This window comes from Centrocercus urophasianus, unplaced genomic scaffold (genome assembly GCF_019232065.1).
Source record: "Centrocercus urophasianus isolate 14NV4802_14NV808 unplaced genomic scaffold, USGS_Curo_1.0 seq_34, whole genome shotgun sequence".
In the NCBI taxonomy this organism is placed as follows: Eukaryota; Metazoa; Chordata; class Aves; order Galliformes; family Phasianidae; genus Centrocercus; species Centrocercus urophasianus.
This window is the reverse complement of record NW_024884911.1, coordinates 6,313,860-6,336,298: the sequence shown is the minus strand read 5'-3', so window position 1 is coordinate 6,336,298 and position 22,439 is coordinate 6,313,860. Positions and strand designations below refer to the sequence as shown.

The following is a 22,439-nucleotide window of genomic DNA, read 5'->3' as shown; positions in this document are numbered from 1 at the left end:
GTGTGCTGGAGGCCGTGGCTGCTCCTGAAGGCTCCTGGAAGCTGCTCAGTCCTGGTGGTGTTCCTACATGTGCACCTGATGCAGTGAGGTGAGAAGCTCTTGTCACCCCTCTGTCATCCTGTCACTGCTACCTGTGCTCCTGGGGTGCATTTCTTTGCATTGCCTGCTGCTGTGCCTTGTCTTCATCTCTTTGCCAGATGAAGACATCTCTGCAGGAGCAGATTTTGCTGAGAGCATGCATTATTGAGGAGCCAGTATAAAATGAGCTCCCTTGTTTTGGACGTGTGTGTAACCCTGGTGTTATTTCCTCCGCTCTTCAGCAGCATAAAGGCAGAGAAGAGCAGTGAGTTCCTCAGTGCTACAGAGCAGACTGTGTGCTGCACAGAGCCATTGCAATACCTGGCAGGTTTCAAACAAAGGCTTAACCCAAAATGGGTCTGTGGAGGGGTCTCTGCTGCCTGCTCCTCCTTCTGGCTCCTCAGCTGTGTTCTTCTAGCATGCAGGTAATAAATGGTAGAATATTAAACCTATGGCTTTTTCCTTTCTATGTGCATGGTAACAAATGCTTGCCATGCATTGTGATGTGCAGCAGCAGGGAAGAAATATGGGAGAGAGGGATAAAATGGAATTGAATGTTAAAGGGATGAGGAGCACAGCTTTAGGAAGGTTGGTTTGGAAAGGGGATGCTTTCCTACTGAAATAGGATTCTGCCTCCCACCCAGCAGGCATGGCTGTAGGAGAGGTGCACAGCAAAACAGCACAGTAAGAAGATCAGCTGCTGTTTCTCTGAAGAACATCACTGATAATTGACCTTTCAAAACACTGTTCCTCTAATTTGGATTCTCCAGCTGCTGGCAGCGCCTTGCCTGGGGTTCTGGCTGTGCTGAACCCAAAGCAGCATCCCATCTTGCTGCCTTGGGCAGGGTGTGCGATTGTTTTGTGATAGTGAGGAGGAAATTATTAGGGAAATTACTAATGGGCTTGCCATATCCGAGAAACAATGTGTTTATACAAATCCCTGCTATAGAAGAGCAGTACCAGGGTCTGTACCCCAGCTGCAAAGATGAGCCACGCTTTGATCTCTGAAGCAAACTCCCAGCATTATGTGCCTGCATGCTTTAACACGGGGTTATTGGGTTGGCATTGGGACTGGCTGGTTGGAGCAGAATCTCACGCAATGCAGTGTCTGGCCATGAGCAGGGATTTGCCTCCAAGCTCTTGTTCCATACAGCTGTTCATTGCAGTGCTGCCAAGTGTTTCCAGGGCAGATGCTGTCTGTGAAGATATGTTAGGACAGAAGTGCTAAAAATTCTGGGGAATGCAGCAGAGAGCGATGCTGAATGATGCTCTGGAAGGACGAACAGCAGCTTGCAGAGTGCTGGAGCTCCAGGTTATCCCACAGAGCCAACAGACACCAATGCACAGTGCTAGACAGTGGGTCTGTTCTGCTCAGGTTGCCAAAGCAGTGCGTAATTCTCACCTTGCACGTGAGCTGTGCTGCTGTGAGGCCTGGCTGGCTGGGTGTGCTGCCATACTTTGCCTTATGAGCATGCAGATTAAAGCTGATGGTGCATGTAGGGATTTCCATAATGTCACCAAGAACCCAAAAGCACTTTTGCTGTGGTTCTGCTGAGTCTGGGTTTGTACAGAGAGGCTGCATAGGCTGTTTAGGGATGTTGGTGGGGGCTGTGGGGCTCCCTGGTGGATATTGGAGCTCTCAGGAGAACTGCTTTCTTTTCAGACATGTGGATATTTTGTTTAGGAAAACCAGGAGGTGCCCTGTGGCTGTGAAACAGACATGGGGAGCAGCAGTGTTGGGGTTGCTGCCTCTTTGGATGCACCACGCTCAGTTGCTGTGTTTCTGCTGATTGTTTTTGGTGGGTCCTACGGAGGGTGGCTGAGTCTGTGCTGTTCCTACCATTAAGGACACATTAAACTCCTTCCAATGGAAGTGCTGTTGCTTCAGAGGTATCTAGGTGAGCTCTGATTGCTCAGCATCTCCCTGGCTTGCTGCCTGGTGACTCAAGGGATGCTTTCAGAAGGATCCCAAAGGCCTCTCCTGGTGCATAGTGCTTAGTTGGGGGCTGAGAGGAGCAGGAGAGACAGGAAGGGAACAGAACCAGTTGGCTGTAGGTTGCTGAGGATTCAGTGGAAGAAGCACGCTGTGAACTTTGCTATCATTACCTGTTACCCTGCACCACGATGCTCTGTTCGCATGGGTCTGTGGGCAGTAGAGAGGCAGCTGTTGGAGCTGGGCAGGTGTAGGCAGGCTGAGGCTGCCTGTATGTGGGGGCTGTGGGCTGCAGGCAGGGGCTGGCAGGCAGGGGTTATCCACATGGTGACCCCTGTCCTTGCTGGCACTTGGCAGCATCTCTTCACTTTGCGGTGGTTTTCCTGGGTCTGTGCTCCAAGGCAGGAGCAGCTGGCAGCTGAGAGGAAGGAGAAGCCATTTTCAGTGCCAAACTTGGTGTGAACGCAGCCTTGTGTGTCAGTGGGTGAAAGAAGCTGAGCAGCACAGGAAGAACAGAGTAAGCAGGTCAGCTGTCCTCATTGTATCGCTGCTGGTGAGTCAACTGCTTGTAAACATAGCTGGTTTTGATGTATGCTGTAATTGGAACTCTGTGTTTTGTAGCAGGGGCAGCGTGCTGATTTAAATCGCAGCGTATATTTTAGTGAGAGGAAGCGCTGACCCAACTGCCAAAGCAATGTTATAATGAAAAGCCATTCAGACTGCATGTCCTCTGTTGCCCTCTGGTTTCTGGAAGTGACTGAAGGAAATAGCGCTCTGCTTCTGGAGAAATCATCCCCTGAGTGTTGTTTTGTTGCTGCGTGATGGATTAATTTCATTGATGGCATCAGCGCTGTGCAAGAGAGCTGCAGGCTCGTGGGGAGCTCAGGAAGCTTTCCTGGTTGTGCTCAGAGCAGTGAGCTGGTCTGATACACACAGTGACCACACTGCACATCCTGTTGCAGCAGGGCTCTTCCTGAGAGGGAGCTCTCCTGCACTGTTCCTCTTCCAAGACACTTTGCTTGATCCGTACCTTTCCACGGGTCTGTTCAGTTTGGGAGTCAGAACGTTTCTTGGTGGGCTGATGTCCAAATTGGAACCTCCTTAATCATGAATTCTCTTAGTCACTGTGAAGTTTTTACATCTAAGTGTGTTGAGCATGAGTAGTGAGTGAAAGAGTTAACCAGGATCAACAGAAATTCACATTTGCACCTTAATCCCAACTGAACCATCTCCAGTGCTGCCAGTTAATTAGATCCCATCGTGATCCTTTTAATGTTTGAGTAATTTTGGAGTACCATGGTTTAAACTTGTTGCGTGGCACCTGGGAAGTGAAATCTCTAACAAGCAATAGGCACAATTGCACTTCATTCTGCTCCTGCTGCAGGAGGTGCTGTGCTGGGAGATTCCATGTAGTCACCTCCTGCAAATCCCTCACTCTGCTGCATTGAGCCTTGGGCTCTGGACCTTACATTCTCTTCTCTCCTGCTCATCCTCATGGGTTTGCTGTTGGATGGGCACTGCTGAGGCTGGGAGGTGCTTGCAGCAGGGAGCACTGAGTGCCTTGGGTTTCTGAGCAGACATTGAGGGGGGGGTGGATTCAAATTGCTGATGATGACGCGGCTTGTTGGAGCCACTGAGAGTTGAAATGGTGTTTTATTCAGCTCTACTAATCAGAGAGTGAATGCAGCTAAATACAGCTGTCTTCCTTGCTGTCATTTGGTATTTATTGGCAAATATGCAGTGGAATTGAATTCCTTGTAAGTACTTTGCAGCTAACGGTAGGTGGCAATTAACTGAAATGAGTACTGTTGAGCACGGATGCTACCATCAGTGAGTGGAAGAGGAGCCAGCACGTGGCCCCAGCAGCTTCCAGAACACCTTGTTGTTTTCCCCTTTGGATTCCCTTTATTGAGACCGCAGTGAAAATACCTTCTTGTGTGCCTCAGGCTGCCTGCTTCTGCCACAGGTAGCGTGGCTCTGTGCTGTTCTGTGGGTGAGCAGGGAGAGGACAAGTAGGAGTTATCCATGCAGTGTTTGGCAAGGGAAAAGCAAAGATTTGGGAAGAGCGGGTGGTTGGGGTGCTGCAGTGTAGCTCCAAGAGTAGTGTTCCCCCATATGGGGACATGGATCATCACAGAAATCCTAGAGATAGAGCTGTTTTGACAGCAAAGGCAATAAGTGTTAATGGCACCAGTAGCACCTGGTGCTGTTCTGCTTTGCTTCTTGCCTGGCAGTGTTCTCAGCATTCCTGGGCCCTTCGCTGCCTTCTCTATACTGAAGGTGTTGCTCTATGAGTGCCTTGCCTGCGCACCCCTTGTGAAGGAACATCTTTTGCTCTCTGTTCTTTCAGTACCTTGCCAGGCAGCCAAAAGACAGTCTGTGCCGTGCTGTCATTAGCTGCTGTCTGACAGTGATGGATGACCCTGTGAGATCTTGTTGTTAACGGCAATATCAGCCCTTCCTGTTCTTCTCAGCTCTTCCTGCCTTCAGATTACAGCCATCCTCCTGAGCTGAAGTTAAGGCAGAGGGAAGGGGTCCTTCTGCCTGCTGTGTGCCAGCAGTGATGCACGCTCCTGTTGTTGCAGTGATGGGGCTGAGCAGTGAGTGGTGCTGTTTCATTTGTGTGTCTCCCAATAGAATACAGTGCAGATTGCAGAGCTCATCTGTGGCCAAACTGCTTCATGCTTGGCCTCCAATTGCTTCTGATAAACGTGGTCTTTTTGCTGTTGTTTCTTAAATGCCTGCATCGCCCCACGTTAGGTACCTTTTGCATAAGGAGCCAAGTGCTCCCAGAGCTGCCCTGGTTGCAGCCCTGTGGCTGTGTGCATAGCTCACATGCAGTGCAGCGACAGGACCTGCTTGGTGCTCCCATTGGGAGCTGTTGCTGGGACCCTCCCCAATACACACAGTGGTGTTCTGATTCCTACATTACAATAGGGGTCTTTAAAACCCTATCCTGACTTGTTTGGATTTGACATTCTCAGTCAACTCCATGCATTCAGGGAAAATCATTTTGCTGTGCTTGTGCTCTTGCTGTGAGCTGGGAAGGCCACCAGGCTCTCCTGAATGCCTGTGATTTGGGATGTTTTCTGCCACTTGGAAGTCCTGCCTGTCTGGAAGAAGGTGCAGATCTCTGCATGTGGTTTGCACTTAGGGCAGGGGCAAGGCTGCTCCTTTGGACTCCATCGTCCTTCTGTTTTTCTTCCCCATACTGTGCTATTAGCAAAGAGGTTGCATGCACTGGAATTGCATTTACAGGCTTTGACGTCTTAGCTGTGGAAGGAAGAAAAGCAGCTCGTGTTCTGCAGAGTCACCTCTGAACCACGCCATATGGCCCGACACCTTCAGCTTCTCAGCAGCAATTTGCTGGCTCAGGAAGGAGTGAATCTTCTTTTCTGGAATTAAGGATGAGCAGTAGGTGCTTGCTGAGGTAGAATTGAGCCCAGGCACTCTGCCTGGGTGTCAGCACAGGGTGAGGGGATAGAGAGCTGTGCCTTCTCACACGGGGATGTTTAGGAGGCCAACTAACTGGGCAGGTGTGTGTGCATGGGATCTGCCTTCTGCTTGGTCCCGGCCTCTGGAAGCTTCTCGTTCCATTCCTGGAGCTGACAGATGAGGCCTCTTCAGAGACCGTTGAGCTGCTGTGTGATTCTGCCTGGTGATGTCTTCTGTTCTGGAGCAGCTCTGAGCTCCTCTCCTGACAAGAAGAGATATGCAGCACCAGGAGCTCTGGCTGCAGCAGTGACATGGGCAGGGGCAGCTGGTGCAGTTACAGAGGCAAGGTGCAGTGGGAAGAAACCAATTCTGAAAGGAGATGAGTGCTTGCCTTGGATCTGATCATCTCTTGGGTTCATCCGGAGCCCTTCTTCTTTGGGCAGTGCTGAACATGTGAATGAGCCAGGACTCTTTCGTTTCTGGATTTTGGCTGTGGACTCACCCCTCTTATATGTGAAACCAGCAGATGACAAAGGATGTTCTACTTAGAGGGAAGAGGATGTTACTTTCTCTAGGTCTTTCAAAGCACAAGCAGTGCTCCTTTTCCCCTCTCCTGAGGACAGCATACAGGAGAGGGAAGAAGTGAAGCATTAGTGAAGCTCTGGACTCAATCAGATTGCTGGTAACACTGCCCAAGTGGATGGAGTGAAAACTGGAGAGCAGTGCGGGTTGTGTGAATTGGAAGATGCCATCAACATCTTCCAAACCCCAGCTCCCCCTGGTGAGCTCTGCAGTGAGAGCTGTCTGCAGGACTGTGCCTGGTGGTCCTCAGCCTTGTTCCCTCCTCCTGCCCGTGGGTTTGGAGCTCTGGGTTTATGTCCAGAAAATGCGCAAGCTGCAGAAGAAGAGGTAGGAAGGGGCTTTGTGGGAAGAAATGGGGCTCCCTGAGTCTGTCTGACTCAGTTTATTCAAGGCTGGTTCAGATTGGCTCACTTGAATGGCAGATGCCCCTCTTCTGCTGAAATCAGCCTCGTTGTTTCTCACAGTTCAGCTTTGGCCAATGGAAGCTGCTGGGCATGCAGCGGTGGGGTGTGTGAGGCTGTTTGTTGCTGAACATTTAGTTGCTTCCTGTGCTCTTTGTGTTGTGTTTCTGAATGCTTTTAAAACCTGTGGTGACTGAATTACACGCTGCGTTGCTTCCTGGAATTAGCCCTGGCTGTGGGAAGGGCAGGCGAGTTGCAGGAGTGGGTTGTGCTTCTGTTTAGCATTGCTGTCTACAGCTCCTGTCCCTTTCACATGGTAGCAGAGGTTTGGCTGAGCGTGGAACAATCTCCCCTCCCTCCCTGGTGTGCTGAGGTCCCGAACTGAGCAGTGATGCTAATTAGATAAGGCAGATATGCTGCTGAGCAGCCTGTTCAAGGGCAAACAGATTTCCATTAGGCTGCTTGCACTGGAGGGCTGTGTCACTGCTGTGTGCCCAAGTACCAGGAAAGCTCCTGGGGAGTGTGAGTGTGCACAGGTTTGTGTGTGTGCCAGGGCAGAGCTGAGGCATGCTGTGTGCTTCTGGCAATGCTTCCACCTGCAAATGGAGGCTGAGCAGGATGCTGCCCTTGGAATACTCATCTGGGCTCTGCTATTGCAGGGTGGGGAACCATCACTGTTCAGATCACACAACAGTTGTGGTCAGTCCATGACTGCAATGCCATGAATTAGGCAAGCTGTTCTCCAGCTCAGTTCTTAGACTCTGTGTCGGGTGAACTCAGGCTGCTAAAGAGAGCCTGGTTAGCAGGATGAGCTTTGGTTGTTGAAATGTGAAATGAAATAATGCAGAGTGTGTTTCTGTCTGCAGCCTCCCAGCTGGAACTCAGTTTCTGTGACAGTGGCTCCATCCCCCCATTTTGAGTTCTTTCAAGTTTCTTCTCTGCTAAGTTGCCTGAATTTATTTTTGCTCACTTAGGTGCTCTTTTTCTTTCTCCAGTCCCCAACCTTCTTAGGGGCTGTTGGCAGATGCCTGTCAGTGCCAGACAGGGACACCAGCTGCCTGCTCTAGTGATCTGCAAACCACACAGCTTGCCATGATCCTGCAATGGGCCCCTTGAACTCAACACACTGCAGCAGAAGCTCATTCTTACTAATTTTCTTGTGGCTTGGCTCAATGATCTGTGGAGAGGAGTTAAACATTTTTAGTACCAACAGTTAAACATTTTCCTTTTTCCTGTATCAAACAGGGATTCAGGCATGGAGCAAAGCTGTACTGGCACTGCAAGGATCCTTCTTGCACATGCAAAATAGCCCCTTGGGTGGGGGCTGTGGAGGAGCTCTCTGGGTTGAGGTGGGAGCTCTCAGGGGTTGTGAAACAGCTCCTTTCTCCCTGCTGTTATTTGGTGGCTCTGGGGGCCAAAGAGCAGCGAGATGGGGGAGGTTGCAGGGCTGGGCCTGGATGTGTTGTGAGGGTGATTTTTGGGGGAGGCATCTCTCAGTGCTCCACATGTGCCTGTATAGGGGGCAGCAGTGGGGCTGTGGCCACCCATGTGAGTGAGTGTGTTGTTCTCAGTCTGCGTAGCACAGCCAAGCCCCCTGCAGCACTGTTTTGCTGAGAATAGAACTAAAACCTCCTTTGAGTGTTTATCATCTTCAGTCTGACCCTTGCTTTTCTGACTCAGGATGAGTGAGCTGTAATTTTTCGGAGCGGATGTCTGCCTTTGACCTATGTGGCTTTGGGTTTTTAAAATACATGAAGCAGAAAGGAAAAAAGCCAAAAAGAGCAAAGAGAAGGCTCTGAGCAGAGACGCAGGAACACGCTGCATTCATCCCCAACTTGTGCAGGGGCTGAGTTTTCAAACATAAGCTCTCATAAGTGTGCCCTGTTCTGGTGGGTGTGAGGCTGCTCTGAGCTCCTGGGAATGGCTGTGATGTAGGACTCAGTGGGGAGGAGGGCATTCCCTTCCCTTGAGTCAGTGGCAGCAGCTTTGCTCCTCTGTGCTCGCAGCCCAGCTTGCACTGCTGCCAAAGGTGTTGAGAAACAGGAGGGAGAGCAGCTCTCCTGGAGGCTGACATGCAGAATGCCTGTGGAAAAAATGACAGGCAGAGCTAATGGAAAGCAGCCCTGCTGCTCAGCCAGAGAGTTCTGTGCAGCCCAGCGTTGCTCTGGTATCCAGTGAGGAGATGTTGGGCTTTGGCTGCCCTCTCTGTTCCCCTGAGGAAGCAGCATAGACACAAGCAGCCTGGGTGTGAGGCTTTGGCACCCCCTGGAAGAAGAGCAGATGCCATGCTATGCTCAGGATGCCAGCACGCAATGCGGGTGCTGGGTGGCACGAGTTCCTTGTCCTGCTTCCTACCATGAACTCAAGGGCTGCTTGTGGCTGCTCACAGGTGCAGTTTGTAGCTCTGGGTGCTTCTGTCTCACATGCAGGAGTTTTTCTTGATGCAGTGAGCTGAGTTGGCTTTTCAATACCGCATGGTGACATGGGCACACCAGGTCTAAAATCTCTGAAGGTGAGTATCTTGCTTTTGGCAGAATGGAAGCGTCGTGCCTGGAGCTGGCCCTGGAAGGAGAGCGTCTGTGTAAGGCAGGGGACTTCAAAGCTGGGGCAGCCTTCTTTGAAGCAGCCGTGCAGGTGGGGACAGAGGACCTGAAGACTCTCAGTGCCATCTACAGCCAGCTGGGCAATGCCTATTTCTACCTGAAGGAGTACTCCAAGGCCCTGGAGTACCATAAGCATGACCTCACACTGGCCAGGTAAGCATGTTGGCCTTTCTTCATCCTAATCAGACTTTGAGCAAAGGAAAGTTCTGTGGCATCTGAACCCAACAGCCTGAGGGAATCTGCTTTAGAAAGGAGAATCCAAGCTAGCTCTGAGGTGTGGAATTCACTGTTGTGTAAAGAACTCGGGAGGCAGAGGAAGGAATATGGAGGAGGGCGGCTGGAGCAAGAGCAGGGCAGTGCCTGATTCTTCCCTCCTCAGGCACTCATGGGAAGCACACCTGAGGTCATTAGAACTCTCCAACTAAGTAAAACAGTGAACAAGAGTGTCATCAGAACACTGCGTCGTGGGGACACCATGGTGTCCCTACCGTGTGGTGTTTGCTACAACTTTGCTTGCTATAACTTGAGTTTTGCCCACAACAGTTGGTGAATAAAATGTCTGTCAGCTCTATGAAATTTTCCCTTCTTTGGGTCGTTTGTAGGACCATTGGGGACCGCATTGGAGAAGCCAAGGCAAGCGGCAACCTCGGGAATACATTGAAAATACTTGGGCAGTTTGATGAAGCTGTTGTTTGTTGCCAGAGACACCTGGACATTTCTCAGGAGCAAGGAGACAAGGTAACTGCTTTGTAGCATCCAGCAGGAAACACTTCCTATCTTGAAAATTAACTCACCTTCAAGCAGATGTGGACGTGGTGGAGGTGAGCTGTGGCAGGAGCTGGGATGTCAGACTTCCTTCTGACTGCATCTGATAGGAAAAGCTGGCCAGGCAGTGAGGGTGGTAAAGGAGAAGGTGGGCTCCCTGGTTATGACTGAGCAACTTTGCCCAGCGATGGAGGAAAAGGCCATGTTGGAATGGGGAGAGTAATGCCTTGCTGCATCTTGCTCTTCTTCCTTTTAGATAGGTGAAGCCAGAGCACTCTATAACATAGGAAATGTTTACCATGCCAAGGGAAAGCATTTGTCTTGGAACATGGCCCAGGACCCGGGCTACCTGCCTCAAGAAGTCAAGGAGACGCTACAGAAAGCTTCAGAATACTATGAGTAAGTATTTAAGTGTGGACACCCCTCTGTGCTGCAGGGAACTGGCATCAGTCACTGATAAAATGCTGTTACCAAGTAAGAATATTCCTCCAGCTGTGAGGTGCCAAGGTACGCTAATGAATTCATCCTAAGGAAAGTGAGGGAAGGGCTGCATGTTTTATAGAGCTCGAGCTAATACTTTTCCTACTACTGCCTCAATAAAAGCCTTTGCAGCTTGGCTTTGCATGCACTAAAGTTCAATAGTCAGCTCCTCAGCCTGGGAGGAGAGCTCCTGCAGCCCCTGCTGCTCTCTGCTGGCCTTGGTGGGAATGGATCCCTGTGCACTTCTTGCTGTGGCCACAGAGTTGCTTCTCCCAAAGGATGAGGCTTTTCCTTTGAAGCCGTGTTTCCCTTTTAAGGGATCTGTGGTTCATCCTGCTGTAACATCCTTCTCTTTCATAAGCAGTTGTAAAGCTCACTCTGGTGTCCAGCACAGGAAGGTTATTGTCCGACTTGCTTTTAGGCCAGTGGTTTTCTCCTACTATCTCAGCTTTGTTTCAGTAACACAGGTGTTCTTTAAACAGCCTTTTTATATGAAGAGAACACCAAGATCTTGCATTGGTCGTCTCCTATCTGAGGATGTGTTAGTGCTGATGTATGGCTCACTGGCCCTTCCCCAGTGAGTGATGCATGTTGCACAGTGATTAGATTTGTGCCAACCAGGAGCTCTGTGTGTGCTGGGAAGAACCATAACAAGGCAATATGGATCTTCCCTTATCCCCAGGTTCATTCCTGCCCTGTTGGAGGTTATATCTCTTCTCTGATGCTCATAGCAACCTTTGTGCTGTGGGGTGGCTGCAGGAGGACAAATATTGCTCTGCTTCCTTGCAGGAGGAACCTGTCCCTGGTGAAGGAGCTGGGGGACAGGGCTGCACAGGGCCGTGCTTATGGCAACCTTGGCAACACGCAGTACTTGCTGGGCAACTTCAGCGAAGCCATTGCCTTCCACAAGGAGGTGGGAAAGCACGTGGGGATCATCCTGGGGGCTGGGAGGGCTGATAGGGAGCGGGGTTTCTGCTCAGCCCTGGGGGGCACAGACCCCCATGTGTGTCAGCCCCTGCCCTGATGTGCAGTGCTGCCTTTCTGCATTCCTCATCAGCACCTGATGAGCAGCGCAAGGGAAGGGTGCTGTTGGCTTGGAAACCAAGGAGATTTCTAAGGGCAGTTTGCAGCTGGGCCTAGGAAAGGCTTTTCTGTGCTTAATTTGTGCCAGTCTATATTTTAATAAATGCAAGCCATGAATTTAATTAAGCCGCTGAAAGAGCTGTTGATCAGGAATAATTGTTGTTTGTAGAGCACAGCTACTTTCTGTGAAGCTTTTAGGAGGGGTGAGAGGAGACAATCCCTGCCCCAATTCAAATGCAATTAGAAGTTTCATGTTGAGAGCTGACACTGCTTCTTTCAAAGCAGAGGGTGCTGAGCATGTTGGGCAGTCGGACCCTGCCAGAGCTGCTCTGGATGCAGCCCTGATATGCATATGCACCACAGCATTTCTGGGTGTGAAATGTTGCAAAACAAAAGAAGCTAATCTCCCAGCAGGGTTGCTGTGTAACACAAGCCTGGCAGTGCCAGCTGTAACTCACTGATCTGTGTCTGCTGCAGCGCCTGGCTATTGCCAAGGAGTTTGGGGACAAAGCAGCCGAGAGGAGAGCATACAGCAACCTGGGCAATGCACACATCTTCCTTGGGAGATTTGACATCTCTGCCGAATACTACAAGTAAGTGCCAGGAATTGAGGCAGACTTGGAGCAGATGTTCCCTGCAAAACCCCAGTGGATTCATAGGCCTAAGGGGAGATGATGGGACTTGGTGGCCAGCTGCCTGTGTGATGCCTGGCAGCAGCAAGCAGTGCCACCACCTTCCAGCTCCGATGCCACGTACGTGTGGATGTTCTGCTGCCTTGCAATGACCAGCTCTCTTGTCTCCACCCATCCAGGAAGACACTCCAACTCTCCAGACAACTCAAAGACCAAGCAGTAGAAGCCCAGGCATGCTACAGTCTTGGAAACACATACACACTGCTTCAAGACTATGAGAAAGCAATTGAGTACCATCTAAAACACTTGGTGATAGCTCAGGAGCTGGGAGACAGGTAAGGAAATGCCTCTAGGAGTGGCTTCTCTGTTCTTGGGCTCTGAGCACTGTCCTGTCTTGGTCATTTATTGCTGTGCACTGCTGGAGATGAGGAGTAGCAATGCGTAATACTGAAGGTCTTTAGCAGTCTCTCAGGATGTGATTTTTAGTCCTATTGTTTGTCAGGGGAGTAAAAATGATGTGAACGAGACCTTTATCCCACTGAAACCCAGAGATCGTGTCCTCATGGCTGTGCCTTCTTGTTCAGCATCGCTGCCAGCAGCTCTGGGAAGCTGGGTGTCCTCCACTAGATGGAGCAGAGACACACAAATGGGAGCACCGTCAGGGCAATATCTGCTCGGGGAGGATCTAATCCCACCCAAGGGTGAATCATGCTGTGGGGGTGCATCCTGTGGGCTCCTTCATTTCTGGGAACACGCCCCGTGAGCAGAAGGCATTGAACTGGGTGACAAGAAAAGTGTTTAAATGCTGATCAACCCGCCCCAACCTCTGAGGAGGGAGTTGCAGTCACGCTGAACCTCCCCCTGCGCCCCCATGTGCTTTTTTTATTCCTTCACCCCCCACATCTGCACGTTGGCAGAGCTGAGCAGGCTGTGCTGAGCAGTCGGGCTGTGCATGCTGGTGCAAGCAGGTGCTGGAAACAAAGGCACCTGTGGGCAGGGTGAGGGGCTTCCCAGTGACATGCTGGTATCCAGCAGGGGGACACTGCATCCCTGTGGTGTTTTCCCCTTGCTGGATGATAGCTGTCCTGTTGATGCCTTGTGTATCCCTAGAGAGGAATCCGTGCAGAGCAGATGGGAGCTCTCACTTCTGCTCTGATTGATGCTCGTGTGTGACGTCAAGCTGTTCTGGGTCCTTGCTACACCACCTAGCTTTTGGGTGCTATGGGTACAGCCTCATTTCTGAAACCATTGCTTATCCTATGACCTCACTGCCTTTAGTGTAAGGGATTAAGCTGCACAGTGTTTCAGTTTCTTAGGAGAATATTCTGTGAGTGAAAGCAGAGCTGGCTCAAGGTGCCCCTGAAGAAGCTGTGAAAGGGTTGCTGTGCTGGGCTGGGCTCTGCCCAGGATTTCTGTGGTCAACAGCTTCCTGTCTTGCAGGGTGGGAGAGGGAAGGGCCTGCTGGAGTCTCGGAAATGCCTACGTCTCACTGGGGAGCCATGAACAAGCTTTGCACTTCGCAAGGAAGCATCTTGAAATCTCCCAAGAGGTAAGAGAAGGTAGCTCAGGTCAGAGGGAACAAGTCCTCTCTAGTGGGAAGACTTTTTCCTATCTAAACTGATTTTGGAGTAGTTCTTCTCTAGCTAGGGCTCCTATAAACTTCCTGCCTGTCTACTGCTTGAGTGCTGCCTGCAGAGCTTGGCTGGAAAATATTCTTGTCATGGGAGGCTCCCAGGCTTCTGCCTTGTTAGTGCTGGTACATCTGCCACTCCATGCTCTCACCTGATCCTCCTAAGCAAGGAAGGACCTGGGGAGCAGCCCTCCAGCCTGCACACCCAGCCTGCTGGTAGGACCTCTGTCCTGAGCAGCAAGCTGTGAGATCCTGACTGCCAGGCACCCTGTGGTTGCAGCTGTGTTCTGCTTTCCTAGTGGGTTCCTACCTGGCCAAGTGATGCTTGCATCCCTCCAGCGGCTGCAGCAGGTGAGGGGTGCCAGCTCCACATGGTGAACTCGAGTGTTGTGCAAATACAACTGATTGCTAATGCAGGATTAGTGCAGCCTTATGCTAACCCTGCACCAATGCCATACTCTGGCACGCAGCTGTCTTCCACTGAAGTGCCTGCCTGGCTGCAGCTTTCCTGGTACAAAACCAGAAAGTGTTTGCAGGAGCCTTTTCTGCACAGGCTCAGATGTACAAGAAGGCATTGTTTGCTTTCCAGTGTGTTATGTGGAAGTCAGCTGCAGCCTCTTTAGTGTTCTCCAGATGAAGAAATTGACCTTTTGGAGCACTAATTGAAATTGCTGTATGTAAGTGCTCTATGTGCTCTCCTGTCTGTGAGATTGGCTGAATGGTGGGGTAGGGCTGACATACCAACCTAATCAAGTACTTAATTATACTTATCAGACCTGCAGGAGAAATACTGTTCTCTGGCCCTGAACATCTTAGGACAAATGAGCTTTTCCAGCTCCAGCCTGCCAGGACAGGCAGTGGGGGCTGTGTGCCTTGCAGGGGGTGGTGGGAGGGAGGAAGGGATAGGGGTCCTGAGAGGGTAGGAGGGCTGGTGGTGATGCTCTCATCCTGGTGTAATGGCTGTGATAGCAGCATGTCAGGAATAGGTTACTCATGGCAGGTGGCAATAATCCCCCTCCTCCAGCTGTAATTATGGAGTAGTGCAGAGGCCATGTCTGTTTGTGGGGAGGGTCTGCATTAGCTTCTAGCAGTGAGTGATGCTCTTGTAAAGCTGATTAATTTTGCCTTGAGAGCCAAGTTAGTTGCTTGTGCTGCTGTGGTGAGCATCAGCACTTTGCCCATAGAGAAGCTTATTCAGATTATACCTCTGCTCACTAATATTTAAAACCCATTTCCTGTCACCATTTCCCTCTCCTGCCCTGACATCCATCTGATGGTGACATTTGAAATCTGTTCTGAACAACCACATGGGCTGCTGCAAGGTGATCTGAGGTTGTGCAGAATTCCTTCTGGAGGGAGGGAAGATGCTGTCTGCAAGTCCTGGAGGCTCTCAGGTGCTGCTCAGCAGTGCCTTCCTTGCACCTGTGTGTGGTGGGGATGATGGGGGAGCAAAGGCAGCCAAGCTGAGGGCAGAGAGCCTCTGCTATGGCATGTGGGGCAGCTGCCCAGACTGTTATCTGCCCTGACAGTGATGGGGCCCTGGAGAGAATTTGGAGTGAGTGGAAATCAGGGAAGTACTTAATAGAGCATCAAGGACTGTGTGACCTAACCAGGACGTGGTAATTTCTCTGGAGATGATGTCAACAGCAAATCTCTTGTAATTGGCAGGGGATTTATGCCTGATGATGAGCTATTTGATCTGCCTCCCTTTACTGGTGCTCAGGGCTTTGTCATAAATAATGTGGGGATTTATGGTTCTGTTCTAGGACGATTCATGCTGCAGTCTATCTCAGAGGACCACAAAAGAGCTGTTGCAAGGCATTTAATGGGGACTCAGGCTTCTCCAAGGGAGCAGCTAAGGGCTCTCTGTAACAGAGGCAGCTGTTTCTCTAAAGATTAGCAGCTGCTTCTGAGTGACCTCTCTGTGTAGGCTGGTGATATGCAGCGCAGTCATTTTCATGCCTGGTTAACCTTTGAGGCACGCTCAGCTGCTTGTCCTGTGCATCTCCATTAAGTAGCAAGAGCCACTGGAAAGAGCTATTCCTGAATATCCAACATCAGCTCCTTCATGCTGCTAAGAGATGGGAATTTTGTCTCCATTTTAGCTCTAAGCCAGGAGTAGAATGGAAATCTCAGGTTTTTCCCTCTCTCCATCCCAGCAGGTGAAGCATGCTCAGTCAATTCAGAAGGGCACAAGCAGAGTGGCACTGTGTGAACACATCCATGTCCTGGAGCTCTGTGTGGGTTGGGTCCCTCCTGGGTTCACATCTACAGGGCTCTGAGTGGAGGGGTTCTGTAACACCTCAGTGGACACCCAACCCCTGAGTGTCTGGGGTTGAAAAGTTGGCTGGGATGGTGCTCCAGGATGCCTGTATTTGTTTGCTGTGGTTTGGGTCAGGCAGCACTCTGCTAGGGGCTGCTGGCTTACAGCTTGCTGCCTTTTAACCAATGCCTGGTTGGTTTCACCCACAGATTGGGGACCGGACTGGAGAGCTGACGGCACAGGTGAACATGGCCCAGCTCAGGACAGCCCTCGGCTTGGGCCCTGGTGATGAGGATGTGGGCATGGCTTGTCCTTACTCTGGCTATGAGGCACAAGGTGAGCATCTGGGCCATGTGAGGTGTGGGGATGTGTGCAAATGCGTGACATAAAGGGAAATATGAACACCAGGAAAGAGTCTGCAGTATGTTTGCAGGAAGAAGAGAGTGAAGAGCGTGTTGTTTCTCAGCAGAATCATTCATTATTGCATGGATGGTGTGAAATCCTTGCTCTGACCGAGGCCTGTGGGCAGCATCTTATTCCCTCCTCCTGCACTATGCTTGCCATAAGCTGTGAGGACAGGGAAGGATCCACCCCAAATTGGGCACAGAGCGAGTTAACGGAATTAATCTGCATTGGGAATGAACTTTCACATGCCAAGCAGCAAGCCAGCTTTTGTCTCTTGTAGAGCACCCTTTTAGCTGATGTGACTGATAGAACAAGCTTTCAAAAGGTGACTGGCAGGGATTTTTGGCTGCTGTCATCCTGATTAGCACCTAAGGAATCAGACTACAGCAGGAGCTGAAGGCAGGTTGTGAGCATCGGTGTGCTGGGTGCTGCTCCCACCTATGGGGATGCTGAAGCTGGAAGCTACAGGACTTGATGATGGCACACAAAATGGTTCCATTTACTGCTCTGGGCCGTCCTGCTGCCCAGTGTGGATGAGTCCTCACTGTCAGCCTGACACATCCCCACCTTGGGGACCTTCTGTCTGTCCTGCAGCTGCCACCATAGGTGTCTGGGTGTGCCTGGCATGAAAGCTGGTTGCTCTGTAGCTGTGGACAGGTTCATTAATTCAGACAAATGAAGTCGCATCCTGGGAGGTGCAGGCTGATTAAATATGACCTTGTTAGTGCAGTTGCTTTCTGAGACAATGTGTTCTTTTTCCTGGTTGGAGAGCTGGCTCAGGGAAGGTGATGGGATGCTGCCTGCAGTGTTTGCTCTGTGTATTGATCTTGAAGGTGTAGCTGCTATGTCAGTGCTAAAGCTTTTCCTGAGAAATGGAGCTGCGAGGGAGCATGCCCAGAGTGCAAGGCTGGAGTCAGAGGTAGGGAAAGCTGTGTGCTCCAGCCCGGGTGAGATGGAGCTGAGCTTCAGGTTGGCTTCTGAGCAATCTGCCTTTTGGTGTTGCAGAAAAGAGAGCCTGATTTTTGTTTTTTTCCTTCATGTTATTTTCACAGCTTAAGGCTATAACATGACTGCATATTCATAAGGATGCTAAGTTGGTTGGGTAGGGCAGGCATGCTGTAAAGTGCACAAATACCATCAAACAGGTAGGATAAAGTTTCACAGCAAATCTCAGTTCTGGGGAAATCTGCGCAGCTGAGAAGCCCTGAGCCAAACCATCGGGTTGTCATGTCCATCATGGGTTGATTGCTTCCAAGCCTTGTGTCTGCCCTTCACTGAGGGCATGGGGGGAGAAAGGAGTGTTTGGTATTTTCTGGCTCCTTGTTGAGCTCTTTGTGATTTTAATTAATGTTCTGAGAGCAATTGGATGTCAGAAGACAAAGCTGGAAACCAGGCAAGTGGGACAGTGCTACAAAAGTCTTGTGAAAGCATTGACCTTGTGAAGAAATGCAAACATGCAGAGCTTAGAGCAACAAATGGATGGAGCTGGGGAGTAGCAAGCAAACAGGGGTTGTCTCTGCTTCTCTAAATGCCAAATATGTGGCCCTGAGAAATGCTCTTGCCCTCTATCACATACTGCAAGTAAATAATTGAGTCCTGATAGGATTTTGCTGTTGCAGAGAAGGGAACTTGCTGTGTTTGTGGGGGATTTTTGTTGTAGAGGTCAAGGTTAGTGTGAAGAGTGAGAAGTGCTGCCTGGTGCTGGGAGGTGCCCTGTGGGGTTGGCTGCCTGCTCTGCCCCATCCACTGCTGCTCGGAAGGGCATGAGCTGTGCCTGGTGATCCAGGAGCCCTCCACCCAGCCCTTCCTCGGGCATCCTGCTGGCAGTGCCACCTGTGTGCACTGCACTGAGCATGACCTGGCAGTGTTCCTTGGCAGCTCCCTGCTCTGGAGGCTGGCACTTGCTGCAGGCTGTCTGCTGGCTGTAGGGAAGGGACTTGCTGCTGTAGAAGGGGTGAGAGCAGACCTGGCCAGGCAGTGAGTGCAGGAGGGTTCTCAGTGTTGCTCTGAAGGGAAAACTAACTCTGGACTATTTTCCCTCCATGCTCAGCAGTGTGTCAGCATCAGCTGTCATCTCATGGCAGCAGCAGTGCTAGGAGACACTGAGCAACACCTCTGCTGGCAGCTGGTGTGGGTGGGAGGATGTGGGTGTTCCAGGAGGTGTTGGCATGTAGCTGCTTTCAGAGTTCCTGGCGTGGTTTCTGTGCTGTTTGCAGTATGCAGCTGCTGCTGTTGTCCAGCTGTGCTCAGTGAGCTCTGAGGGCAGGGAAGGGCTCCGCTGTGAGCCAGGCTTCCCCTGCTCTGCACATCCCCTGCTGAAAGAAAGGTGGGCGCAAGGCTGGGTTGCACTTGGGTTTCAGGAGGGGTTCTGTGATGGGCTCTGCTCATCCCTGGGTGATGAGCTTCAGGTGGTGGGCAGCCTGGGCAGGCACAAACCATCTCCTTCCTGGGCAGCGACCAGATCTATGTGACTCTGAATGTGAATCTTTTCATCCTCAGTGCGATTTTGAGCTTCTTCACAGGGATCTTTGAACCCTCAGATGAATTGGGGATAGGAGAAAAAAAAAAATCTGCTTTTATGTTTCCCCAGTCTTGTTTGTTTGTTTGCTTTAAATATCTTTGAAGTATCTAAGAAGCATTTAGGGCTGCTGGGATGGGTTGGTTAGCCCAGCCTTGGGCTGGTGCAGAGCAGGAAGGAGGCAGCACTGCTCTCCCGTGCCTCAGGCTGTGCCACAGCCTTCCCTTTATATTGTGCTGTCAGGCACTGTGCTGGGGGACAGCCAGCTGTGGCCCTCTGAAGCAGAATGCAGGGTGGCCTGGAAGATGTTTGTTTTGTGCTCAGAGAGCTAGCTGCTCTGGTGATGAGCTCAGGTTTGTGCTTGGTCTGCTCCAGGGTGTGGATGCTCACTCCCACCAAGGCAACTGCAGGAAGGTGTCCAGAGGGCTCTGAGTGCTGCACTGGTCCCTGGGGGGATGTTTAAGGGAGAAGGGACAAGAGTGCTGCCTGATCAGGGAAGGGAGCTCTTGGATGGAGAATCAAGGCATCTGAAGGCTGCCCCTGCATTATCTTTGTGATGAGTCTTTTCTAATTTCTCTGAGTAACCTCTGCTGTTACAGCTGCTAAATCACTCCAGCAGCACTGATGGGGGGTGACGAACCTCTGAGTCATTTGGAATTGAATCAAGTTATTTAGTGCTCAACTCGGACTGTCCCAGCATTAACTTCATGGGGCTTAAAAAAATATTCTTCCCAAAGTTTGAGCAGTGTTTAGCTCTCTCATTTTGCTTTGTACATGAGCCTCCTTCCCAGTGTCAGTGTGAAGTGCAGCTTTGGTGTTAAGGTCAGGCTTCTCAGAACAGAGGAAATGCTTCAGGCCTGGAGGAAAGGATGTAGTGCTAATGGAACTCAGGTGCATGTTTCATCTTGGTGCCAGGGAAGGAGGAGCAGGGAAGGAGCCTGTGCTTGATTCCTTTGGCAGAACAGGTACAACGTGGCCCTTGGCAAAGCCACCCATTAAATCAAGGGACCTCTTGTTGTGGGACAGCGACTTCATAGGAGCAGTTAACTCCTTCCAGCAGCCCAGATGGGAGCTGGGAACCTGACATCCCTTCTGGCTGCTGTTCCAGCCCTGCTGTGCCTGCTTTCAGCAGCACAGTTCCTCAGGCAGTTTTCTTTGGTAGCCAACACGTAGGAAATAGCTATGGTTATGAGAATTTTGTCTAATAGTGCAGTGTTGCCTTTAGCATCGAGATACTCCTGTTTGCAGTGCTGCAAGTAGAACCAAACAAGCTCTTCCTCACCCAACTAGAATTACTTCTCATCTTTAAAGGTCTTTGCATGCTTGACTGTGGTCTGCTTTAGCACTTCACTGGTCAGGGCAAGGACAGAGCCTTTGGCCCCTGAGGCAGCAGAGTTTGGCTTAGCACGGAGACCTGGGAGCTTGTAGGGACAACCAGAGCTCAGAAATGTAAATTCCTGTGTGGCTGAATGTGTCCCAGGAGATGGAAAGCCCTACAGGCTGGTGGCTGATGCATGAGATCAAACAGGAGGGGAGGGATGAAGGATATTGCCCCTTTTTCTGTAGGATTTTGTGGCCTTTGATCACCGTGTATCTTCACTATGTATCATTCTTTTGCCCTGTAGGACACAGCTGTTGTAATTGGGTTTGTTTGGCTGCTGGAGGTGTTGCCTGGGCTAATACATGTCACTTTCTAGCTCACTCAGTTCCTTTCTGATCCCTGCTTGTTCAATGTGAGCTGGCAACAGAAGATCAGAGGACATGAGGCTCTATACATGCTGGCAGAGAAAGTTTTGCTCATAGAAGAAAAACCAGGTGTTCTTGCCAAGCCTATCCTGGCTGGTCTTGAATTGGCCCCAAGGTTCCATGCCCCCTCCCAGCTTGCTCTACTGGGTTCAGTTTATCTCCCAGAAAATCCTCCTGTCCCCACAGTGTTTAATCTATGAAGCCTTGCCTGGGGGAGGCCATGGTCACACGAGGCCACCCCTGGCACAGCTTCAAGCTTTCCCAAGGCTTGTATTTGACTTCGTTAGGTGCTGTGTCATTAGGTGTGCTGTGTGTTCTGTATCCTGCATATACAGGCAGATGCTTCATTATTGGGCCTGAATTGCCAATGCTTTCTTTGCAGAAATTCCCATTCCAGCCTCACCTAGAGGATAAATAATGATTATGGATGGGTGTAAGGGGAGGAGCTGGACTCAAAGATGTGATCGATGTGACAGCAATCAGTAAGAGTTCATAAGGCTGTGAGAGGTAGGATCACCTTCTACCCAGAGCCTGCAGCTCTCCTGAGCTGTGCTGGCTGTGCCCAACCTGACTGCACTCTGTGGAGCTCCTGGGTGCAACATAGATGTGCAGCGCTGCTGCCATGCAGGGTTCAGTTGTCAGGTGGGATCCTGGAGGATGTAAGCTTTGGGTGCCAAGTACGTAAAATGTCTTCTGCCAAACCAGGCAGATGAGAATCCTGATTCAAAAGTAACTTCTTGTTCGTGCCTATTGTTTGTACATATGCATTTTTATGATGGGATGGTTTTGCCTTCGGGGGGAGGAGGAGTGGAAGGGGGGAGAAGCCACTGTAAAACTGTTATTCTGGAGAAGGTTTTTGTAGTGCTCAGGATCTTGTCTGGAGGGTTGATATTTGCTCAGCTGTGTGCTGGTCTGTGTGCCAATGAATACAGCACTGCAGAGCAAACACCGGAGCCCAATCTTCCCAGCAGAAGAGGTTTTGTTCCTGTCCTTTGGCTTCCAGCTTTGCTACAGAAGGCTGAGAATGCAGGACCTTGTGTGGGTGCAAAGCATTTCTGAGGAAGTTTGATGTGACAACGTGCTGGAAGTGACCTTCTTGCTGCTCTCCCTGGCCCTTAGCTGTGGGTTGGCTTTGTCCTTTTTGTGTCCTTTCTCTTCCAAGCCATATGTGTTCATAGCTTTTGTCTGAACCACGGAGCTCTCACATAGTTGGCAGGGAGAGAAAGGTTGTTTTAGCCATCTCACCGTGTCTTCAGCCATAGTAGAGGCCAGAAATATTGGGATTTTCCTTGTCCTTTCCAATCCAGTAGGTGGCTGGATGAGCAGATGCTCCTTCCCATAGATGGACACACAAAAGCTCAGTGCCAGCATTTTTATGGCTCAGTCATCATAAATAACTGATACTATTTGCTTTCTCTATTTAGAAGAAAGCATTGCTCTATCCCAGTAACATCAACTGGGAAAACAAATGCCAGCATTTATCATGCAACTGCTGGCACTAATAGAGGTCGAGTGGATTTATAGTACCAGAACCCATTATGTGTTTGAAGACTAATTAAAGCCTTAAATGAGATGCCTGTTTTGCTGGATTCTATTATTTTCCTTGCTGCTGTGGTTTTTATCCTCCTCCTCTCCTCTCTGAAGAGCACTGGCAGTAATAATGGAGCACTAGCTCAGCGGAGATGTCCTGATTAGGTGTCAGCAGTGTGAGATTTGAGATGCTCTGTGCCCATTGAGATTGCTGGGTTGTATCTCTGCAGTTGTGGCTGGGGTTTACAGAGCTGTCTTTCTCCCCAGCCGACTGCTCGGCTGCTCTAATTGAATCAGATTTAACAATATTTGGAGCTGTCTGCCAGAACCAAGGATCTGAAAATGCTGGGGTCTG

The 22,439-nt window shown here is 50.5% G+C and overlaps 1 protein-coding gene across 6 annotated transcripts in view; it reads left to right on the top strand.

Moving 5' to 3' along the window:
• The window catches only part of GPSM1 (G protein signaling modulator 1), a 52,335-nt gene that overhangs the window by 8,022 nt on the left and 21,874 nt on the right, over window positions 1–22,439 (top strand). For 5 of the 6 annotated variants that reach the window (XM_042830791.1, XM_042830790.1, XM_042830787.1 and 2 more), the window contains exons 2-9: window positions 8,964–9,185; window positions 9,635–9,770; window positions 10,054–10,196; window positions 11,067–11,190; window positions 11,838–11,953; window positions 12,172–12,327; window positions 13,433–13,541; window positions 16,095–16,221. In XM_042830791.1, the coding sequence (XP_042686725.1) occupies window positions 8,964–9,185; window positions 9,635–9,770; window positions 10,054–10,196; window positions 11,067–11,190; window positions 11,838–11,953; window positions 12,172–12,327; window positions 13,433–13,541; window positions 16,095–16,221 (1,133 nt within the window). Of the gene's footprint in view, window positions 1–2,485; window positions 2,565–8,963; window positions 9,186–9,634; window positions 9,771–10,053; window positions 10,197–11,066; window positions 11,191–11,837; window positions 11,954–12,171; window positions 12,328–13,432; window positions 13,542–16,094; window positions 16,222–22,439 lie in introns of those variants that run through there. The other variant, XM_042830789.1, reaches the window with a different exon arrangement.